Source organism: Myotis daubentonii, chromosome 4 (assembly GCF_963259705.1).
Source record: "Myotis daubentonii chromosome 4, mMyoDau2.1, whole genome shotgun sequence".
In the NCBI taxonomy this organism is placed as follows: Eukaryota; Metazoa; Chordata; class Mammalia; order Chiroptera; family Vespertilionidae; genus Myotis; species Myotis daubentonii.
The window spans coordinates 65,745,249-65,765,291 of NC_081843.1; the positions used below are offsets into that span (position 1 = coordinate 65,745,249).

The 20,043-nt window shown below is 38.9% G+C and overlaps 1 protein-coding gene across 1 annotated transcript in view; it reads right to left on the reverse strand.

The window, feature by feature from the left end:
• The window catches only part of ADGRV1 (adhesion G protein-coupled receptor V1), a 444,163-nt gene that overhangs the window by 269,255 nt on the left and 154,865 nt on the right, over positions 1-20,043 (reverse strand). The window contains exons 77-79 of the mRNA XM_059695089.1: positions 18,078-18,320; positions 13,614-14,021; positions 1,159-1,343 (exon numbers count right to left, since the gene is read on the reverse strand). Of these exons, the coding sequence (XP_059551072.1) occupies positions 1,159-1,343; positions 13,614-14,021; positions 18,078-18,320 (836 nt within the window). The remainder of the gene's footprint in view (positions 1-1,158; positions 1,344-13,613; positions 14,022-18,077; positions 18,321-20,043) is intronic.

Below are 20,043 nucleotides of genomic sequence, written 5' to 3' on the forward strand. Positions count from 1 at the left end.
CAACTACATGCACCTGAACTCTATCAAGCCCACATCACTCAGGCACATGGGGCCACGTGTTCAGACCATAGTTCCAAGCTTACAACTACAGCTGTTGACTATAATTGTGCTGGGAGGGCTCTGCCCTCCAAGCTGGGACTTGCACGTGGCAATGAGAGGACTGTGCCCTCTCTCATCAGTCCAAGGCTTGAACCTGTCCAAAACACTGTAGCTGCTCCCCTCAATCAATAAATAAAAAATAAAGTTTATAGAGGCCCTGGCAGGTAGCTCAGTGTGTTAGAGCATCGTCCCGATACGCCAAGGTTGTGTGTTCCATCCCCAGTTAGGGCACATACAGGAATCGACCACCCTGTATGTGGAACAACAAACTGATGCTCTCTCTCTAAAATCAATCAATACAATCTTAAACTTTAAAGAGATAATATAAAAATTTTAAATCAGACATGTCCCATTAAATAATAATCATTGCTTTTTAAATAACGGATATTATTCAGTGAGAATTGGGAGGGAAATCTTCATTTTCACTCTTTTTTATTTATTATCAACCATGTTTATATTAAATCAAATAGAAATAAACATTTTTAGAGCTTTGTACTACACTTACCCAGTTTAAAACACCATGACTTCTGAAGACTATTAACATACAGTTAAAAAATTAATTACATAAATACTAATAAACATGAGCCACTTTTTATTTTTTCCTTTCCTCTTGCTTGCTTTCTGCCATGAAACGACGAGTATGAAGTTCAACAACATTCTGAGAGATGCCTCCAAACAGATGAAACTGAACCACAACTCCAGGGAACCACCTGTTACCAGCACATTAAAGCACATCTAACGGTGGGAATCACCTTCCTTTTTTTCAGAGTGTATCTTCTATTCATTATATGAATAAGAGTAAAGAAAAGACCCTTTATAAAAGACCCTTCAAAACAAGAGGAATATATTGTTGCCAGGATAAATTTATAGTTTATTTTTCTTGATGTAACTTGCTGTTTGTTTTTTAAATAATTAACTTCATTTGTGCACTAGTACAATGCATTAACTGTATAGTCATTAGTTACATCATATAAATGTTATTTGCATTGCGTATTACTTTGTAAACTGTGAAAGAATACATACATAGAAGGCACAGCTAGTATATTAAATGATACTTACTTTTCACCCGGAGAGCCACAGGTAACATCGGTCAGCAGAGAAAAGGCAAAATCCTCCGTCACTTCAGAAAAGTGGCTGAATCCCCTAGTGTCCTTGCGCTTCGGGTTAATAAGAGCACAAAGAATATCATAGAAGAGATTTCGGTTTTCAATACTGAATGCTTGCTTTTTCCCTTCAACAGTTATCTGGGGAAAAACAAATATAAAAATATATCTTAATAAACTCTTTAAATGATAATGTATCATATACTATACTGTGCTCTTTATTAACCGTTATTAGCATTAACAAAATAAGGATGAACCTATGAAGAATTTAAGAGAAATCAGGACCAAAATTATATTTCAAAAATATCCATTTGTACTTTAAAAAGCATAAACAATCATTTATAAAGAAAATGCACAATCACCATAACATGTTCTATTTAATAACTAAACTAAGCCTAAAATGGTTGCATGGGTCGCTTACTTTTAACTACAATAATTAACATCATGAGTAAAAATTAATCTCTTTTATATCTACCTCAAGGATTATTATTTTGACCAACTAAGGAAATAAATACAAGAATGTCCATATAGAAGCAAGATTATTCTTTTCAAAAATATATTTTTTTTATTGATTTCAGAGAGGAAAGGAGAGATAGAAACATCAATGATAAGATAGGATCATGGATTGGCTGCTTCCTGCATGCCCCACACTGGGGATCTAGCTCACAACCCGAACATATGCCCTGACTGAGAATCGAACTGTGATCTCCTGGTCCATAGGTCAATGCTCAACCACTGAGCCACACTGGCTGGGCAAGATTATTCTTGATTATAAGTGTTCATTGAACAGAAACCACCACATGTCACTAAACTCCTGAAACATCAAATGAGAAAATCCTATTCCAACCAACAGTAGTTAAGAATTCCTGGCATTCTTGCCTTTACCCGTGAGTATGAGCCTTCCTACCTTAAAGAACTGGGTTATTTGCTGTTTGAGGGAACAGGAGACTAAGAGGAGAAATAGCTTCATGCTTGGGTTTTTTCTTTGCCAGAATGATGGAGGCCACATCTTTATTGTCTGCCCAAGCTTTTTTTTTTTTTTTTTTTATTGCTTAAAGTATTACAAAGGGTATTACATATGTATCCATTTTATCCCCCCGCCCTAGACAGTCCCCTAGCCTCCCCTATCACCCAGTGTCTTATGTCCATTGGTTATGCTTATATGCATGCATACAAGTCCTTTAGTTGATCTCTTACCCCCCTACCTCCTGCCCCCCAACCCTCCCCGGCCTTCCCGCTGCAGCTCGACAATCTGTTTGAGGCAGCTCTGCCTCTGTATCTATTATTGTTCAAAAGTTTATAATGGTCTCTATTGTCCACGAATGAGTGAGATCATGTGGTATTTTTCCTTTATTGACTGGCTTATTTCACTTAGCATAATGCTCTCCAGTTCCATCCATGACGTTGCAAATGGTAAGAGTTCCTTCCTTTTTACAGCAGCATAGTATTCCATCGTGTAGATGTACCACAGTTTTCTAATCCATTCATCTACTGATGGGCACTTAGGCTGTTTCCAGATCTTAGCTATGGTGAATTGTGCTGCTATGAACATAGGGGTGCATATATCCTTTCTGATTGGTGTTTCTGGTTTCTTGGGATATATTCCTAGAAGTGGGATCACAGGGTCAAATGGGAGTTCCATTTTCAGTTTTTTAAGGAAACTCCATACTGTCTTCCATAGTGGCTGCACCAGTCTGCATTCCCACCAGCAGTGCACAAGTGTTCCTTTTTCTCCACATCCTCTCCAGCACTTGTCGTTTGTTGATTTGTTGATGATAGCCAGTCTGACAGGTGTGAGATGGTACCTCATTGCTGTTTTGATTTGCATCTCTCGGATGATTAGTGACTTTGAGCATGTTTTCATATGTCTCTTGGCTTTCTGAATGTCCTCTTTTGAAAGGTGTCTATTTAGGTCCTTTGCCCATTTTTTGATTGGATTGTTTATCTTCCTTTTGTTAAGTTGTATGAGTTCCCTATAAATTTTGGAGATTAGGCCCTTATCAGATATGTCATTGGCAAATATGTTTTCCCACACAGTGGGTTTTCTCGTTGTTTTGTTGATGGTTTCTTTTGCTGTGCAGAAGCTTTTTATTTTGATGTAGTCCCATTTGTTCATTTTTTCTTTAGTTTCAAGTGCCCTAGGAGCTGTATCAGTGAAGAAATTGCTTCGGCATATGTCTGAGATTTTCTTGCCTTTGGATTCTTCTAGAATTTTTATGGTTTCCTGTCGTACATTTAAGTCCTTTATCCATTTTGAGTTTATTTTTGTGTATGGTGTAAGTTGGTGGTCTAGTTTCATTTTCTTGCATATATCTGTCCAATTTTCCCAACACCATTTATTGAAGAGACTATCTTGGCTCCATTGTATGTTCTTGCCTCCTTTGTCAAATATTAATTGAGCATATTGGTTCGGGCCGATTTCTGGGCTCTCTATTCTATTCCATTGATCTATATGCCTATTCTTGTGCCAGTACCAGGCAGTTTTGAGAACAGTGGCTTTGTAATACAACTTGATATCTGGTATTGAGATCCCACCTACTTTGTTCTTTTACAGGATTGCTGCAGCTATTCGGGGTCTTTTTTTATTCCAGATGAATTTTTGGAAAGTTCGTTCTAGATCTCTGAAGTATGCTGTTGGTACTTTAATGGGAAGTGCGTTGAATTTATAGATTGTTTTGGGTAGTATGGACATTTTGATGATGTTGATTCTACCAATCCATGAACACGGTATGTTCTTCCATCTGTTTATGTCTTCCTCTATGTCTTTTTTCAACGTCCTGTAGTTTTCTGAGTAGAGGTCTTTTACCTCTTTAGTTAAGTTTATTCCTAGGTAGCTTAGTTTTTTCGGTGCAATGGTAAACGGGATTGTTTTTATAATCTCTCTTTCTGAAAGTTCACTATTGGTGTATAGAAATGCCTCAGATTTCTTGGGGTTAATTTTGTATCCTGCTACATTGCCAAATTCATGTATTAAGTCTAGTAGCTTTTTGATGGAATCTCTAGGGTTTTGTATGTATAATATCATGTCGTCTGCAAATAAGGACAGTTTTACTTCCTCTTTTCCAATTTGGATGCCTTTTATTTCTTCTTCTTGCCGAATTGCAATGGCTAACACTTCCAGTACTATGTTGAACAGGAGTGGTGAGAGGGGGCATCCCTGTCTTGTTCCTGTTCTTAGGGGAAATGGTGTTAGTTTTTGTCCGTTGAGTATGATGTTGGCTGTGGGCCTGTCATATATGGCTTTTATTATGTTGAGGTATGATCCTTCTACTCCCACCTTGCTGAGAGTTTTTATCAAAAATGGATGTTGAATTTTGTCAAATGCTTTTTCTGCATCAATTGATATGACCATGTGGTTTTTTTCTTTCAATTTGTTTATGTGATGTATCACGTTTATTGATTTGCGGATATTGTACCATCCTTGCATCCCTGGAATAAATCCTACTTGGTCATGGTGTATGATCTTTCTGATGTACTGCTGGATCCGATTTGCTAAGATTTTGTTGAGGATTTTGGCATCTATGTTCATGAGGGATATTGGCCTGTAATTCTCTTTCATTGTGTTGTCTTTACCTGGTTTTGGTATTAGGGTGATGCTGGCTTCATAGAATGAGCTTGGAAGTGTTCCTTCCTCTTGAATTTTTTGTAGTAGTCTGAGGAGGATAGGTTTTAGTTCTTCCTTGAATGTTTGGTAAAACTCCCCTGTGAAGCCGTCTGGTCCTGGGCTTTTGTTTGATGGAAGCTTTTTGATGACTGCTTCAATTTCTTCCATAGTTATTGGCCTGTTGAGATTTTTAGATTCTTCCTGATTGAGTTTTGGAATGCTGTATTTTTCTAGGAATTTGTCCATTTCCTCCAGGTTGTCTAGTTTGTTGGAGTAAAGCTGTCCGTAGTATTTTTTAACAATCATTTGTATTTCTGTGGGGTCTGTTGTTATTTCGCCTCTATCGTTTCTGATTTTATTTATTTGGGTCCTCTCTCTCTGCTTCTTGGTGAGTCTGGCTAGAGGTTTATCAATCTTGTTTATCCTTTCAAAGAACCAGCTCTTGGTTTCATTGATTTTCTGTATTGTTTTTTTGGTCTCTATGTCATTTATTTCTGCTCTAATCTTTATTATCTCCTTCCTTCTGCTCACTCTGGGGTTTTCTTGTTGCTCTCTTTCTAATTCTTTGAGTTGTAGAGTTAGATGATTTACTACCATTTTTTCTTGTTTTTTGAGATAGGCCTGTAGAGCTATAAACTTCCCTCTCAGGACTGCTTTCAATGTGTCCCATAGGTTTTGGATTGTTGTGTTTTCATTGTCATTAGTTTCCAGGATGTTTTTAATTTCTTCTTTGATCTCATTGGTAACCCAATCAATATTTAATAGCATGCTATTCAGCTTCCAGGTGTTTGAGTATTTTGGGTTGTTTTTATTGTAGTTTATTTCTAATATTATGCCATCGTGGTCTGCGAAGACGCTTTTTATGATTTCAATCTTCTTGAATTTGGGGATACTTTGCTTGTGACCCAATATGTGGTCTATTTTTGAATATGTCCCATGTGCACCTGAGAAGAACGTATATTCTCTGGCTTTGGGGTGAAGTGTTCTGAAGATGTCTATTAAGTCCATCTGATCTAGTGAGTCATTTAAGATTGCTGTATCTTTGCTGATTGTTTGTCTATAGGACTTATCCAGTGCTGTCAATGGTGTATTAAAGTCCCCTACTATGATTGTATTGTTGTCGATCTCTCCTTTGATATTTTCCAGGAGTTTTTTTATGAATTTGGGTGCTCCTACATTGGGTGCATATATGTTTACCAGGGTTATATCTTCTTGTTGTATTGATCCCTTTAGTATTATGAAGTGGCCTTCCTTATCTCTTGTTAAGGCCTTCACTTTGAGGTCTATTTTGTCCGATATAAGTATTGCTACCCCAGCTTTCTTTTCCTTTCCATTTGCCTGAAAGATATTTTTCCATCCTTTCACTTTCAGTCTGTGTGAGTCCCTTCTAATGAGGTGGGTTTCTTGTAGACAGCAGATGTATGGGTCATGTTTTTTTGTCCATTCAGCCACTCGATGTCTTTTGGTTGGAGCATTTAGTCCGTTTACGTTTAAAGTTATTATTGAAAGGTACTTGTTTGTAGCCATTTCTTTGTGTGTGTGTGTGTGGCTGTTTTCTTTCTGAGCTTTTTATTTCTTCTTTTTATACCAGTCCCTTTAGCATTCCTTGCATTGCTGGCTTGGTGGTGACAAACTCCCTTAGTCTTTTTTTGTCTGTGAAGCTTCTTATTTCCCCTTCAAGTTTGAATGATAGCCTTGCTGGATAGAGTATTCTTGGATTCAGTCCTTTGCTTTGCATCACTTTGTAAATTTCAGTCCATTCTTTTCTGGCCTGATGTGTTTCTGTTGAGAAGTCATTTGACAATCTAATGGGAGATCCCTTGTATGTAACTTTCCGTCTCTCTCTTGCAGCCTGTAAGATTCTCTCTTTGTCCTGAACATTTGCCATGGTGATTATGATGTGTCTTGGTGTGGGTCTTTTCGGGTTCACCTTGTTTGGGACTCTCTGGGCTTGTGTGACTTTTTTCTTCCCCACCTCAGGAAAGTTTTCTGATATTATTTCTTCGAGTAGGTTTTCTAATCCTTGTTCATCTTTCTGTTGTTCTGGTACTCCTATTATTCGTATGTTGTTTCGTTTCATGTTGTCCCAAAGCTCCCTTAGGCTCTCCTCCTGTCTTTTAATTTTTTTCTCCAATTGCAGTACATTTTGGGTGTGTTTTGCTTCCTTGTCTTCTAATTCACTTATTCGGTCCTCCGCTTCTCCTAGTCTACTGTTGATACTTTCAATGGAGTTTTTCATTGCAGCTATATCACTCTTCATTTCTTCTTGGGTCTTACTTAGGTTGTTGATTTTTTCATCTGTTTCTTCTAGCTTCTTCCATATGTTATCGATTTTTTCATCTGTTTCTTCTAGCTTCTTCCATATGTTATCGATTTTTTCATCTGTTTCTTCTTGCTTCTTGCAGAGGTTGTCGATTTTTTCCTCCATCCGGTTTATGCACTCTAGGATCCTTATTCTGAATTCTTTATCTGTCATGTTGCATGCCTCTGTATTACTTAGCTGCTTTTCTGGAGAGTCCTCCTTCTCTTTCCTTTGGGGGTTTCTTTGTCTACCCATGTTTGATCTCACTGACATATCTAGACGTTGAGTTGTTCAGTGGTTGCTCCCTTGGTGGCAGTGACTCCTTGGTCTATGGTTGCTCTTCAGGCGGTTGTGGTAGCAGCTGCTCTTCAGTTGGCAGCAGCTCCTCTGGTGGGTGCTGTTCACAGCTGTGGTGGCTCTTCCGGCTGGTGGGGCGAGGTTTCACGTACAGCTGCTGTTCCTCAGCAGAGGATGAGGTGCTCAGGAGGTTGCTGTTGCTTGGATCTGCTGCGTTGATTTAAAGGCACAAAATACAACACAACAAGGCACCACGTACCAGGCACTATACACAAATATATTCACGATATTAATAACTCCAAATAAAGGTGACCACCTGAATTAAGAGAATTAGGGGATAAGGAAGAAGGAAGAGAAAAAGAGAAAAGAGAAAAAGGAAAAGAAAAGTAGGGACCAAAAAAAGGGAGTGCCAAAATGAAATTGGGAAAAAGGAAGGGGGAAAATAAAAGCGAGAAAAGAAAAGGAAAAAAAAAAAAAAAAAAAAAGAGCGAAAAGAGAGAATGAAGTGGAAGAGGGAAGAGACTTTTTATATGAGGAGAATACTCCTATAGAACAGCCATTAATCCCAACAAATTCCAGCAACAGCTCCCTGGATATGGATGCAAACTAGAAACAACCAATAATATAACGATGAAAATAGAATGGTGAACACTAATCCCAAAATAAAATAAAGAAAAAATAAAATGGCACTTTAAAAAATGGTAAAATGGTAGCAGTAATAATACTGGTTTAAAATAAGAAGGTAGTAATTAAAAGGGTAAAATCAGGTGATGGAAAAAAAAGAAAAGAAAGAAAAAAAAAAGAACAGAAAAAAAAAGAATGAAAAAAAAATTGGTTTCTTAGTTAAAAAGTGAAAAAAGAAAAAAAATTGCAGTAGTGAAGGTCCTTCGTTTCTTCTATTCTTCAGTGTGGCTCGCCTTAGACCTTCCAGGTATTCAGGAGAGTGTTGAGTTTCCCTGCGATATACTGTTCCTCTGTGTTGTAAACCACAGTCCTTATTTTAAAGCATGCCGCATTTATTTCCCAGACTGCCTTATTTTGTGTTTAGCAAAGAGTCAGTTTGTGGGTCAGCCTCTGGGTGGCAGTGTTCTGGGGTTGGCCTCTGAGGCTATAGGGCCTCTCTGTCCAGTGGAAGTTCACTGCCCAGAGCTGACTGCGTAATAGTTAGTTACCGGCGCTATGTTGTTGCTGGGATTGAAAATCCCCCTATAGGCCAGACCCTGTTAACTCCCAGGGACTGATCAGGTTATCTTAATCCTTGATCTCGTACAGGGTGGAATCTGGGTGTGGCTGTGCTCCTTGCCTGGGGGCTGGGGGGAGAAGACTCCCTCTCAGGAGCGGGTGGCTGCCCCAGTCCCGGGCTCTGGGGTGTCTCAGCACTCAATTCACTACCACCTCTCCCGGCTCCCCCTCTTTCCCCAGTCTCTCCCCAGATTCCACTCCCCAGCACACTCTCCCTCTCTTCAGCACAGGTGAGTGTCTGTATCCGAAATGTCCCATGAACAGGATTCAGTGAAAACAAACAAACAAATGCCGGCCGCGGAAACGGGGAAGGCTTGGTTTCTGTAAGCTTCTTCTCTTACCGGGACTGCATGGTCAGGTCAGCTCTTCAGGCTGCCCCCTTTAGGCTCAGTCCTCCGTGATCACAGAACCCAGCTCTCAATTTCCCTGGCGGCGCCAGGAATCCCGCGGTTCTCCTTTCCCCCCGTCAGGGGCTGTGCCTGTCCCAAGGGACGCGGCTGTCTGCCACGCGGTCTCCCTCCGACTCTCTGGGCTCAGAGGTCTGGCAAACTTTCCTGCCCAAATCCCTGGTTTTTTTTTTTACCTTACCAGGGGAGTTCTGCTCTTCCCGGCTGTAAACCCTCTCACCAGCTGAGCAATTTCGCCAATTCGGTGTGAGTGTTACTAGCTTCAGCTGCTCGTTCCATTTGCTCCGGGACACGACCTGGGACACGTCTGCCTATATCGCCGCCATCTTGGTTCCAAATCGTCTGCCCAAGCTTTGATGTGAAGCCACTGACTTGTTATTCCACTCACTCTTATATATCTGAGAAGCCCCTATTAATTCTTCAAAACCCAAATTAGTCATCATTTCTCTATGACTTCTACACTGGGCCCCACCTGCCTGATCATTTACATGATCACTCTCTTTGTACTCTGCACGTAGTTTTATTAACGAACTTATGATGACAATGTTGAAATGATTTGTCTGTTACTCCTACTAGTTAAGCTCAATGAAGAAGTGGCTCATGTTTCCCACATTTTTTAAATAGTTTTATAATCTATATGGTACCAAGCTGTTGGCTGGACTCAAAATCCAAGTGTAAGAGTAGCCATCTCAAAGATAGTAAGGCAGAATGGAGAACAATCCATAAGGAAAAGATGATAAAAACGACAGAATAAAAATTTAACGAAGTAAAAACTACAATGGAGACAGGGGACAGCTCACTGGATACTGAAACAAATGGAATATGTTCAATGGAAAATAAGCTCAATATATGCTCCCAGGACTCAGAGAAAATATAACAAACGGGACCAATCCACAAGATACACCAAGTACATAAAAGGAGCAAGTAGAGGTAAAACCTACACAGTTCCTTGATAAGCTAAGGAAATACTTCCGTCTTAAAATGCAGAGCTTGCTTATACTAGTGAAAATAAGAAAAAGAAATAACACCAGATGTATCTGGTGATTTTTAAAAGCGTTAAAAAAAAAATCTTACCAGAAAAACAGACAGGAAAAAAACTACTAACAGAGAAACAAAAAATCAATTTGACATCAGATTTTTTTTTTTTGCAAATGAAATGCCAGAAACCACCAGAGCAACATGTGGAGTTTTGAGAATTAAAGGCTGTGATCCAAAATTCTAGAGCCACCCAACCATTCATGCACATTCAAGGGCAAAAGAAAGTTTTAGGAAAACACACAAAAACCAGAAGGCCATTTACATAACCCTTGGTTTATAGAGGTGCTATTCTCAGCTGGTTATACTAACTTCTCTAATTCTCACAACAATCTTGTGAGGGAGGGGCTAGTGTTATTTTGTTTTATTTCCAGATAAGGAAACAGAGGCAGAAAGAGAATGCCTCACTTTCTGAGTGCACCGAGATGGTGAGTGTCCCGTGAGGCACTGTGACAGCCCCCCTACCCTGACCGGAAACATCCCCCTACCTGCGTGTCCTAGAATAACAACACAGATTGGCTCAGTTTGCAGCCAGGGCAGGCAAAATTACTGCAAGCACGAAATATACAACCGGGAGTAAAATATAGACAAAGTCTAAATCACTGTTAGTGTGATTACAAAATAAATCAAATGCTAAAAAGAATTCTAAAAATATAAGATATATATTATTAAAATATATGATAAGAATATTTTGTTCTAAAGGGCCATTTTACATAAACAATAAAAAGAACCTCCCACCCCCCAATTATTAAAATTGGCTTACAAAAAAGTACAGAGCCTGAATCAACCATGGAAAACATTTTTTTTAAACTGTCAGGAAGAAAACAAAAAAGGAGATCTTTGGAAGGGGTGGAGAGTCCTTCAAACTTTCACAGAACATATTATTCCTGTGCTTTCAAGTGTTCCAGAACACAAAATTAAAGGCAACGCCTCTTGACTCATGTTTTACCAAGCTTTCATAACCTGGAAACCAAAACCCTAAGAAATTAAATTTTGCACATCAAATCCAGCAGCCTTAAAAGACCAAAATTATTATTAAAAACAACAGCATTTTAAATAATTTTCATTTCAATATCTGTATCTAGGAAAATCAAAGGATAGAATATTGTCGTAGCAAAAATTTGCCCAAACCCACAGCTGAATTTTATCCAAAATACAGTGAGTCATTTAAAGTTCATGCTCTTTTCTGCACAGAGTTGTGTCCTCTGAACATAAATAAGTAGTCACTTCTGGTGAGTGTAATAACAATATGTAAGGTTTATTGAGCTCTTCCTATAAAAATATATAGTATAGAGCAAATTCTGTTTCAAAGAAGCTAAAATCTGGGGGAAAATAAAACTTACAAATATGAAACTATTTTACTTAAAATATACAACCTTATAGAACGAACTTCTATTCAGTACATGGATGTTCTACTCCTGAATTTGAGGTTATCTTAGAGTTTATATTAAGTGCATTTAAAATATAGGAATGGCTGCCAGATATAGTTTAAGTGACTCTATTTGATTTCAGGTAAGTAACCAATAATTGTTTCATATAAATACTAAAAATGTTTTCATTCATTGTTTATGTGAAATTCAAAGTTAACTATATTTTACTTGCTAAAATTAGACCCTACTATGTGTGATCATACACATTTTCGGTGCCTGTTTTATGTTCTTATTATAAATATGTTTAAAACATGAAAATTCTTATGCGTTTTATGGATATCCCAGGCCCCTCTTATGATGCTTATTTTTCCTGCTTTTTGTTATTATATGCTATGCTGAAATAAACATTATTGTTATACATATATTTGTATAAATATTCCCAACACCCATTAGTTGTCTTTACTTTTCTTACTTTATTAATCCCCCCAGTTTTATTGAGATCTAATTGACATATAACTTTAGCTTTCTTTTGATCTTGCTTATGAAATATGCAAAAATAAATTTTGCTTAAATTTTATGTGGTGAAGTTTATCAATCATTTCCTGTATGACTTCTGGGCCTCCACTTCCAACTTATGTATTAAAAATGGCTCACACTTCCGGTCAAGATGGTGGTGTAGGAAGTACTCGCCTCCTCCCACAGCAAAATCAAAATTACAGCTAAACTACATCACAGCCACCATTCTGAACCTCCTAAAATCTAGCTGAGTGCAAGTCCTACAATCAGGGATTTAAAGAAGCGGCATCAAGACCGGGGCAGAGAACAGGCGGGTCCCAAACCCACATGTGACGGGTAAAAATCAGGAGGGATATTTCGGCAGCAAAGGTATCGCGCTGAGGAGCAGGGGGTCCCAGACCCATAGCAGACTCCCCAGCCCGGGGTTCCCGTGCCAGGAAGAGAAGTCTCTGCATGAAACAGTCACTTTTCTCGCTTTACACTATTTGGCAAGGCCTCCTCTTCCTACCTGTGTGCTTTGTAATTGTTTTTCCTACCCTTCAGGCATTGGATTTAAGAGACATATAAAAAGTAAAATAGGCATGACCATCTAAAACCCCATTGTAAACATTTTAAGGATTTAAAGTTCACACGTAGGAAATATAGTACTTAAGAATTCATATGCATGTACTCAAAATCTTTTTTACTTGTATATCAATATATAGATAAATATTTTTATAAGAAAAGCCTCAAATAAACCCCGATTAGAGTCTTTTCCTTTAACAATGATGTTTTTTAGATACGCTTCATTTATTCTTAGGGTCTAACATCTCCATTTAATTCCATCATTTGCAGAAGTGTAAACAAATAAATAGGCTTAAAATTAAACCTGGTTGGTCTAAGTCCATACCCATGTAAATGCCTGAAGTTATCTGGTCATTCCTGAGTTATTCTGTTCTGTGAAAGCTTTCAGTGCCTGGGAGGAGCAAAGAACAAGCTGAGGGCAAAAGCTCCTGTTCTGTAGCATTTAAGCAGGAAGAACTGGGAATCTAGTCCAAGTTCTCTTTTTATAGACTCAAAAACCAGATGCAATTTCAAAAGATATTCGTCCACCTTCTGGAGAATCAGACAGAGCCTGTAGCTTCTGACATCTGCTGCCCCTTTTCTGACACTGGCTATCCGTGCTGCGGCAGGAGCTAAGTCATCACTCTCTGAGTTTAAGACTGAGGTCTCCATGCCCTAACTGGTTTGGCTCGGTGGATAGAGCGTCGGCCTGCAGACTGAAGGGTCCCAGGTTCAATTCCGGTCAAGGGCATGTGCCTTGGTTGCGGGCACATCCCCGGTCGGGGGTGTGCAGGAGGCAGCTGATCGATGTTTCTCTCTCATCGATGTTTCTAACTCTCTATCCCTCTCCCCTCCTCTCGGTAAAAAATCAATACAATATATTAAAAAAAAAAAAAAAGACTGAGGTTTCCAAACAGGTGCAAGTCGCATGCAAGCAAAAGTACATTATCAGATATGATAAACTCCACTTCTATGCTCAGAAATTTAACTCTAATTTCATGATCACTGACATTATAATGTGTATGTGTGTTTGTTTTTATCTTTTAAATTCACGAAACCTTCCGGAACCAGCTGCTGACACGTGCCGAGGCTTACCTGGTGTATTAAGTGCATCACGGCACTGAGCTGCTCGTCAGTGCTCTCCGTGGCCACCTTCACGCTGACGCTGTGGAGCACCCTGCTGAGGACGTCCCCGTCCAGGGGCTGCTGCAGCTGGTCCGCAAGCCCCCACACGGCCTGCGCGTCTGCGTCGGAGACCAGCGTGATGTTGGCAGTCCCATACGCTGTATCGACGCGGGCACCGCCTTTTGGGTCAAAAAGTACAACCTGGAAGCGTTTAGGAAATGGATTTAGAGACCCTGTCTCTGGGGTTAGGACGACATCCAATATGGTGTTTCTCTGGCCAGGTTCGAAGACCAAGGTGCCTTCAGTTCTCACAAAATCCTTCCCAGAAAGAGCTGGAGAGATGAGCGTCCGGCCCACTGTCTCAGCGCTCCTCAACTCCTGGAAATTAAACAACACGCCTCAGTGAAGCTGCGGCACCTCTGATCTCGTCCCACACAAACTCTGACTTTCAGCAAATTCTATTTTTCTTAGACTGATGGGCCGTGACAACATTACAACGAAATCAGTGGGTTTTATACTTTTTCTAATCTCCTCAGGTAAAGGGGGAAATGTACAACATACAGTGATGAGGCCAGGAAAGACAGATGCCTTAGAGTAGACCAAGAAAGAGAATTATAATTGTCCCGACTACCTCACAGAATTTCTCCACCTGTGAACACTGTGCTTAAGTAACACAGGCTGCAAATGCAAGTATGGAGGAAAAGAGGGAATCCTTGCATTTGCATTTTTGCCTGGAAATGTGGAGGAGATGGGGCTTGGGGAGAAAAGAGAAAGCGGAGGGAAGAAAGGAGGAAGCAGGAGGAATGGGTCTCTTTTCATTTCTACTGAGATATGAAAACACCTTAAGGAATAAGGACCTTGGGCATACACACACCTGAATTTCCTTGAATTGTGGTTATTAAAAGTTTTTTTGTAAATCGAAGCATGAGAACTTAGTCAAGGAAGAACCAAAGTAATGTGAATTTGCTTACTAATGAGCAAACTAATACTAAACTCCCAATACCTGCCAGGCGGCATACTGTGGGTAAAGATAGGAACAACAGAACCCCTGCACTCACGGAGCCTAGCAGAGGACATAGTACAGAAGTTACAGAATTAACAACATAACTTTATATGAAGATAAATTCTATTGAAGAAAAGTAAGACTAGCCAGGGGCATGAGGGTGATGGTAAGGGCACTGCTTTAGATAAGGTTGCTCAGGGAAGCTGATGATGTGACATTTGAGCAGAGACCACAGTGGTGTAGGGCAGTGGTCGGCTAACTGCAGCCCCTTGAGTGTGGCTCTTCCACAAAATACCACGTGCAGGCGCACACGTACAGTGCGATTGAAACTTCGTGGCCACACTCAAGGGGCCAAAGAGCCGCATGTGGCTCGCGAGCCGCAGTTTGCCGACCACTGGTGTAGGGGAACAGGGCATATAGGATCTGGGGGGAAATATTCGAGGCAGAGGGAACAGCAATTACAAAGGCCCTGAGGAAGAGTCAGAGGGCCAATGTGATTGGAACAAGGTCAAAAGTACAAGAAGCTGGCACCAGAGAGGTGGGCAGGGGCCAGATCATGTACATCCATTTTACAAAGTGTGGCAGGAACACCCTGGAGGTTTCCAGGAGAGTGACAGATTTTATCTTTTTGTGACTGTTCTGGCTGTAGCAGGGGATATGCATGAGGCAGGGAGATAACTGAAGTAGGGTTGGATAAGCAGAAAGAGTGCTATGTGCACAGATTGGAAATATACTTTGAATGACGAGTCAGTAGGACTTCCTGGCTAATACAGTGCTGGGTGGAAAGGAAGAGGAGAATTGAGGATGTTTGCTTCGATGAGCAGTGGAAAACGGGAAATACTGTTAAGGGAGAAATCAAAAGTTATTTATTATACATATTAATTATGAGATAGCTTTTAAACATTCAAATGAGGATGTCAAGTAAAGCCATCAGATATGTGAGTCTAGATCAGGGTAGTGAAGAGACTGGTGATAACAATTCAGGAGTTCTCATTTAATAGAAGATATTTAACAAAAATAGGCCTACATGCTTGGTCTTGGTGCACCCCATTACTTCTCGGTCAGGAAGACTAACTGGGCAACAGGAAGAAGCTGCCAGTGAGGTAAGGGCTAAGAGTAGGAAAGGGGGATGTTCCAGAAGTCCAAAGGAGAAGAGCATCTTCCAGAAAGAGGAAATGACCAGGGGGGCCAAAAAATGAAAAAAATCAATGAAGATACAAGGTTTTTAAGAACAGCTGCAGCAAAATAGTAAAAAACGAGAAAAAAAAGCCTTGTTGAAAGAAACAACACAAGAATGGATAAACTAAAGTATCCATTGGAATACAATGTCACAGTGACAGTGAAAGAACTATACACATGGACACGTTGAGCAAAAGAAGCGCACCATAAAACAATACAGTTGGCAGAATCTCATTTGCATAATTTCCAAAAGAGGTAAACTGAAACAGCATATGGTAGATGGTAAAAAGCAAGGGAATAATTCAAAAGCAAGGGAATAACTCAACATGAAATTCAGGATACAGGTTACCTACAAGTTGGGGAGAGGTTATCCTATAAGAAAAAGGCAGGAGAAGGGTCCACAGTATCTAGTTCTATGATCCTGCTCAAGCTCAATTTCTTAAGATAGGTGGGGGTGATTTTTTTTACTACAAACTGCACATACACATTCTGCCCACTGTTTTCCTATAGGATTTATTTCAGAATTCAGACGTCGAAAGGAAATGGAATCATCAAAATGTTCTTGAGTTTATAAAATACATATAAAAACAAGAAGCACTATGCAATTGAAAAGAAACAATGGAAAGCAATATAGAAATAGCCTTTGCCTAGAACAGGCAATGTGTGCATAAGGAAGGAGGGAAGGCTTACTCTTTCCTGTGTGCTTTGGGCCAGTACACACATATATAAACGAGAGCATTTGAATGGGTTTCAAATTTGGATTAGCTATAGGCCTACTGAATTTAATGTTAACTAACTGGAATGAGTGATATTTTCATTATCTCAAAACTTTATATCCCTTACCTTTTTATCAGAAATATGTGGATATAAGAGAACGAGTGCTGAGACTATAGTATTTACGTCCTGGGATTGCTGACCCACAGAGTATGTGCACTACAGCTACTGTTTTAACTACATAATGAAAAACTATTTAAAGAGGTAAAATGAGGACTGATATCATTGTAACAGACTAGCAACTTGGTCCATAATTTTCTCATTCTTGCCTGCCACTGAAAATAGAATTATATGTCTTTGCCTTCTAGTAACATGCCTAGCATTAAGAGAGAGAAAATACAGAGGCAATGAAGCAATAGGGAAATAAAATACCAGAGAAGTAAAACTTTTTATTTCTAATTTTAAAAATTGAACTTTTCATTCTGCGATAATGGTAGATTTACATGCAGTTCACAAGCTATAATAGAGTGACCTCCTGGGCCCTTTACCCAACAGCCCTCTTTGGTAACATTCTGCGTAATCGTACTACCTCACAACCAGGATATTGACATTGATACAGTCACAATACAGAACATTTCCATCCCACAGGGTCCCTTCATGTTTCCACAGTGTTATAAAAATGCGATGAGTTACATGCTAGTGGCAGCATGTGTTTTGCAAGAAATCACTTATGAAGAATCTAGAAAGACTATAAATAAATATGACAGAGATATTGGCACTCAGATTCTTATTTTGGCAACTTCAATTCCCTTCTCATCAGAGTACAGGTTTGATCCATAGCCCCAGTCAAAGCATGTGTAGGAGGCAACCAGTAGATGTGTCTCTCTCACATCAATGTTTCTCTCTCTCTCTCTCTCCCCCCTCTCCCTCCCTCCCACTCTCTAAAGACCAATGGAAAAATATCCTTGGAGGAGGGTTAACAAAAAAATAATGCTGGAAAGGTGCATGGTGTTGTCTGACCCAATCCCAGGATCTGGTCCCTTCATGTTACATAGTACTGCTCTTCTGAGTCCCTGGATACCTACCTGTTCCCTCTCTTTCACCTGATGTCACCTAATAGGACGGATTTGAAAAGTGGCAGTTAACACCACATGAGCTCATGGATTTAAAGAAATATACAGATCAGTTGTTGTTTGAAATTCCAGAGAAGATTTTCAACTAGTTCAAATATAAACAATAACAAAGACCCTTGCTTTTTGTTTCTGGTCTTATATAGTCACACTGTGAAGAAATTTTAACTCTCTAAAGATCTTATAAGACAGATTTATGCAAGACAGTTTGCATTACACAACCATTTTTCCGAAAAAAAAGAAAAATACAAAACACTATCATTTTAAAACATAAAGTTTAATATAATAAATATAATGTGAATTATGATACAATCATAAGAAAATAATGTATTGCTTATTTTCTATTTCACTACTCATGCCATAGTTAAAGAAGAAAACCTTAACTGTTAATATCTATCTCATGCTTACCTGGGTACCGAAGTTAACAGACACCATTAGTCCTGTCCCAGAATCTCTGGACACCTGCAAACTGATTAAAGTGGCCTTTTTATGAGCCACTGGTAGCCGAGAACCCACAGAAAAATACACGAGGCTCTGAGGCTCAGCACGCTGTAAGATTTTGATCTGTGCAAATCTAGTGCTACTGTTTATCGCTGCTCCAGCAGTGACTTCATACAGTTCCACAAAAAAATACGTTTCAACTTGTGGTATCTGATAATGAAAAAAAAAGAGATTACCATTTTTTCTATTTTTAGATAATTCTGATGTTAATAATTGGTACTGTTCATACATAATTACATAAATAAATGTATATTTAGAAATACAGTCTATATGATTACAGAATTAAAATCTTATGTTAGATTACTATGGAATTTATGAAACACCATTTTTCTCCCTGGGTAAGCTTCTTACTATAAAAATCAATGTCAGGAGACAATCTATGTGCACTTCAATAAGCAAAAGGATAAATAAAATATATCCATACAATGAAATGCTATTTAACAGTTAAAAGGAATGAAGTATTTCAATATTTTTCCATATGGATGGATCTGAAAACAGAATGAGTGAAAAATCAAGTTGCATGGTGGTATGCATAGCATGATACAATAAATGTAAAGCTAAAATTACATAAAGCTTACCACATATCATTAATGAACACATATTTACTTAAATATTTAAAAATTAAAATGCCATGGCTAGTTGGCTCAGATGGAGGGGTTGGGTTGGGGACAGGGCAGGGCATGGAGCTGCTCTGGATAGAAGAAAAAGAGAGCTTCAACTTTGTCAGGAAGGTTTTATTTTTAAAGGGTTAGACATAAATATTGATAATAAATCGTCAGTTTGGTAGTTTTATGTATTTTCCAAAATTTAGAACCAAATAAGTCTAAATTTTGGCAAGATAAAATTAAATTTTGACCCTGTTTAAAACCGATAACTTCCATAAGAAAGTTACATATAGTCTTAGTAATTTAAAGGATTAAGAATTCTAACAAGATACCAAGGGAGGCATCCTGGAGAAAGTGGTGTCCATGAGGGAGAGTTAGTAAATGTGGGGTTGTGGGAATAAACCTATTTGAACAAATGCATAGAAGAGGATTTAAATGTTTTCAAGTAGAATAATATGACCAAAATTTTTTTCTAACCCTCACCCAAGGGTATGGTTTATTATTGGTTTTTAGAGAGGGAGGGAGGAAGAGAAAAAAAGAGGGAGAGAGAAACATCAATATGAGAGAAACATTGATCTATAAACACCCCAACTGGGGGGTCGAATCCACAACCTAGGTATGTGCTCTGACCAGGAATCGAACATGCAACCTTTTTGGTGTACTGGGCAATGCTTCAACTAACTGAGCCCCCTGGCCAGGACTGATCAAATATTTTGAATACTGACATTTCAGTTCCTCCTTTTCAGTGTGATAGGATATATTAGTAGCTAATGAAATACTGTAAATTAGAAAAAAAATCAGTGGGAAGTCAATATTTTAAAAACTTATTTCCTAACTCTATCATTATCTATGGTCCACAGCAGAGCCTTTGTCAACCATTAATTCTCACATAGCTCTCTAGTCCATAGATTAAGACCTCTAAAACTCTTTCTAATGAAAAAAAAAATCAAGTTCTTGGGCAGTATTGGTTGAATGGCTTAGCTCAGGAAAAATCAGGCTGGCTATGGAATATGTTATTGTTATAAAGCAAATAAATTCCCAGAGATTTTTAAAGCAAAATGAAAAGAAAATTACCAGTTTAATAGGGTTTCAGTGACATGACATGACAATTTGAATAGCAAAAAGAAAATCACTTAGTAATAATTAAAATTAGTTGAATTTGAGACTTTTAAAAAAGAAAGGTGTGTATAAGTGGACCTACACAGTCCAAACCAGTGTTGTTCAAGTCAACTGTATTTTTGGTCTACAGTTGGGAATCTTCAATGTGG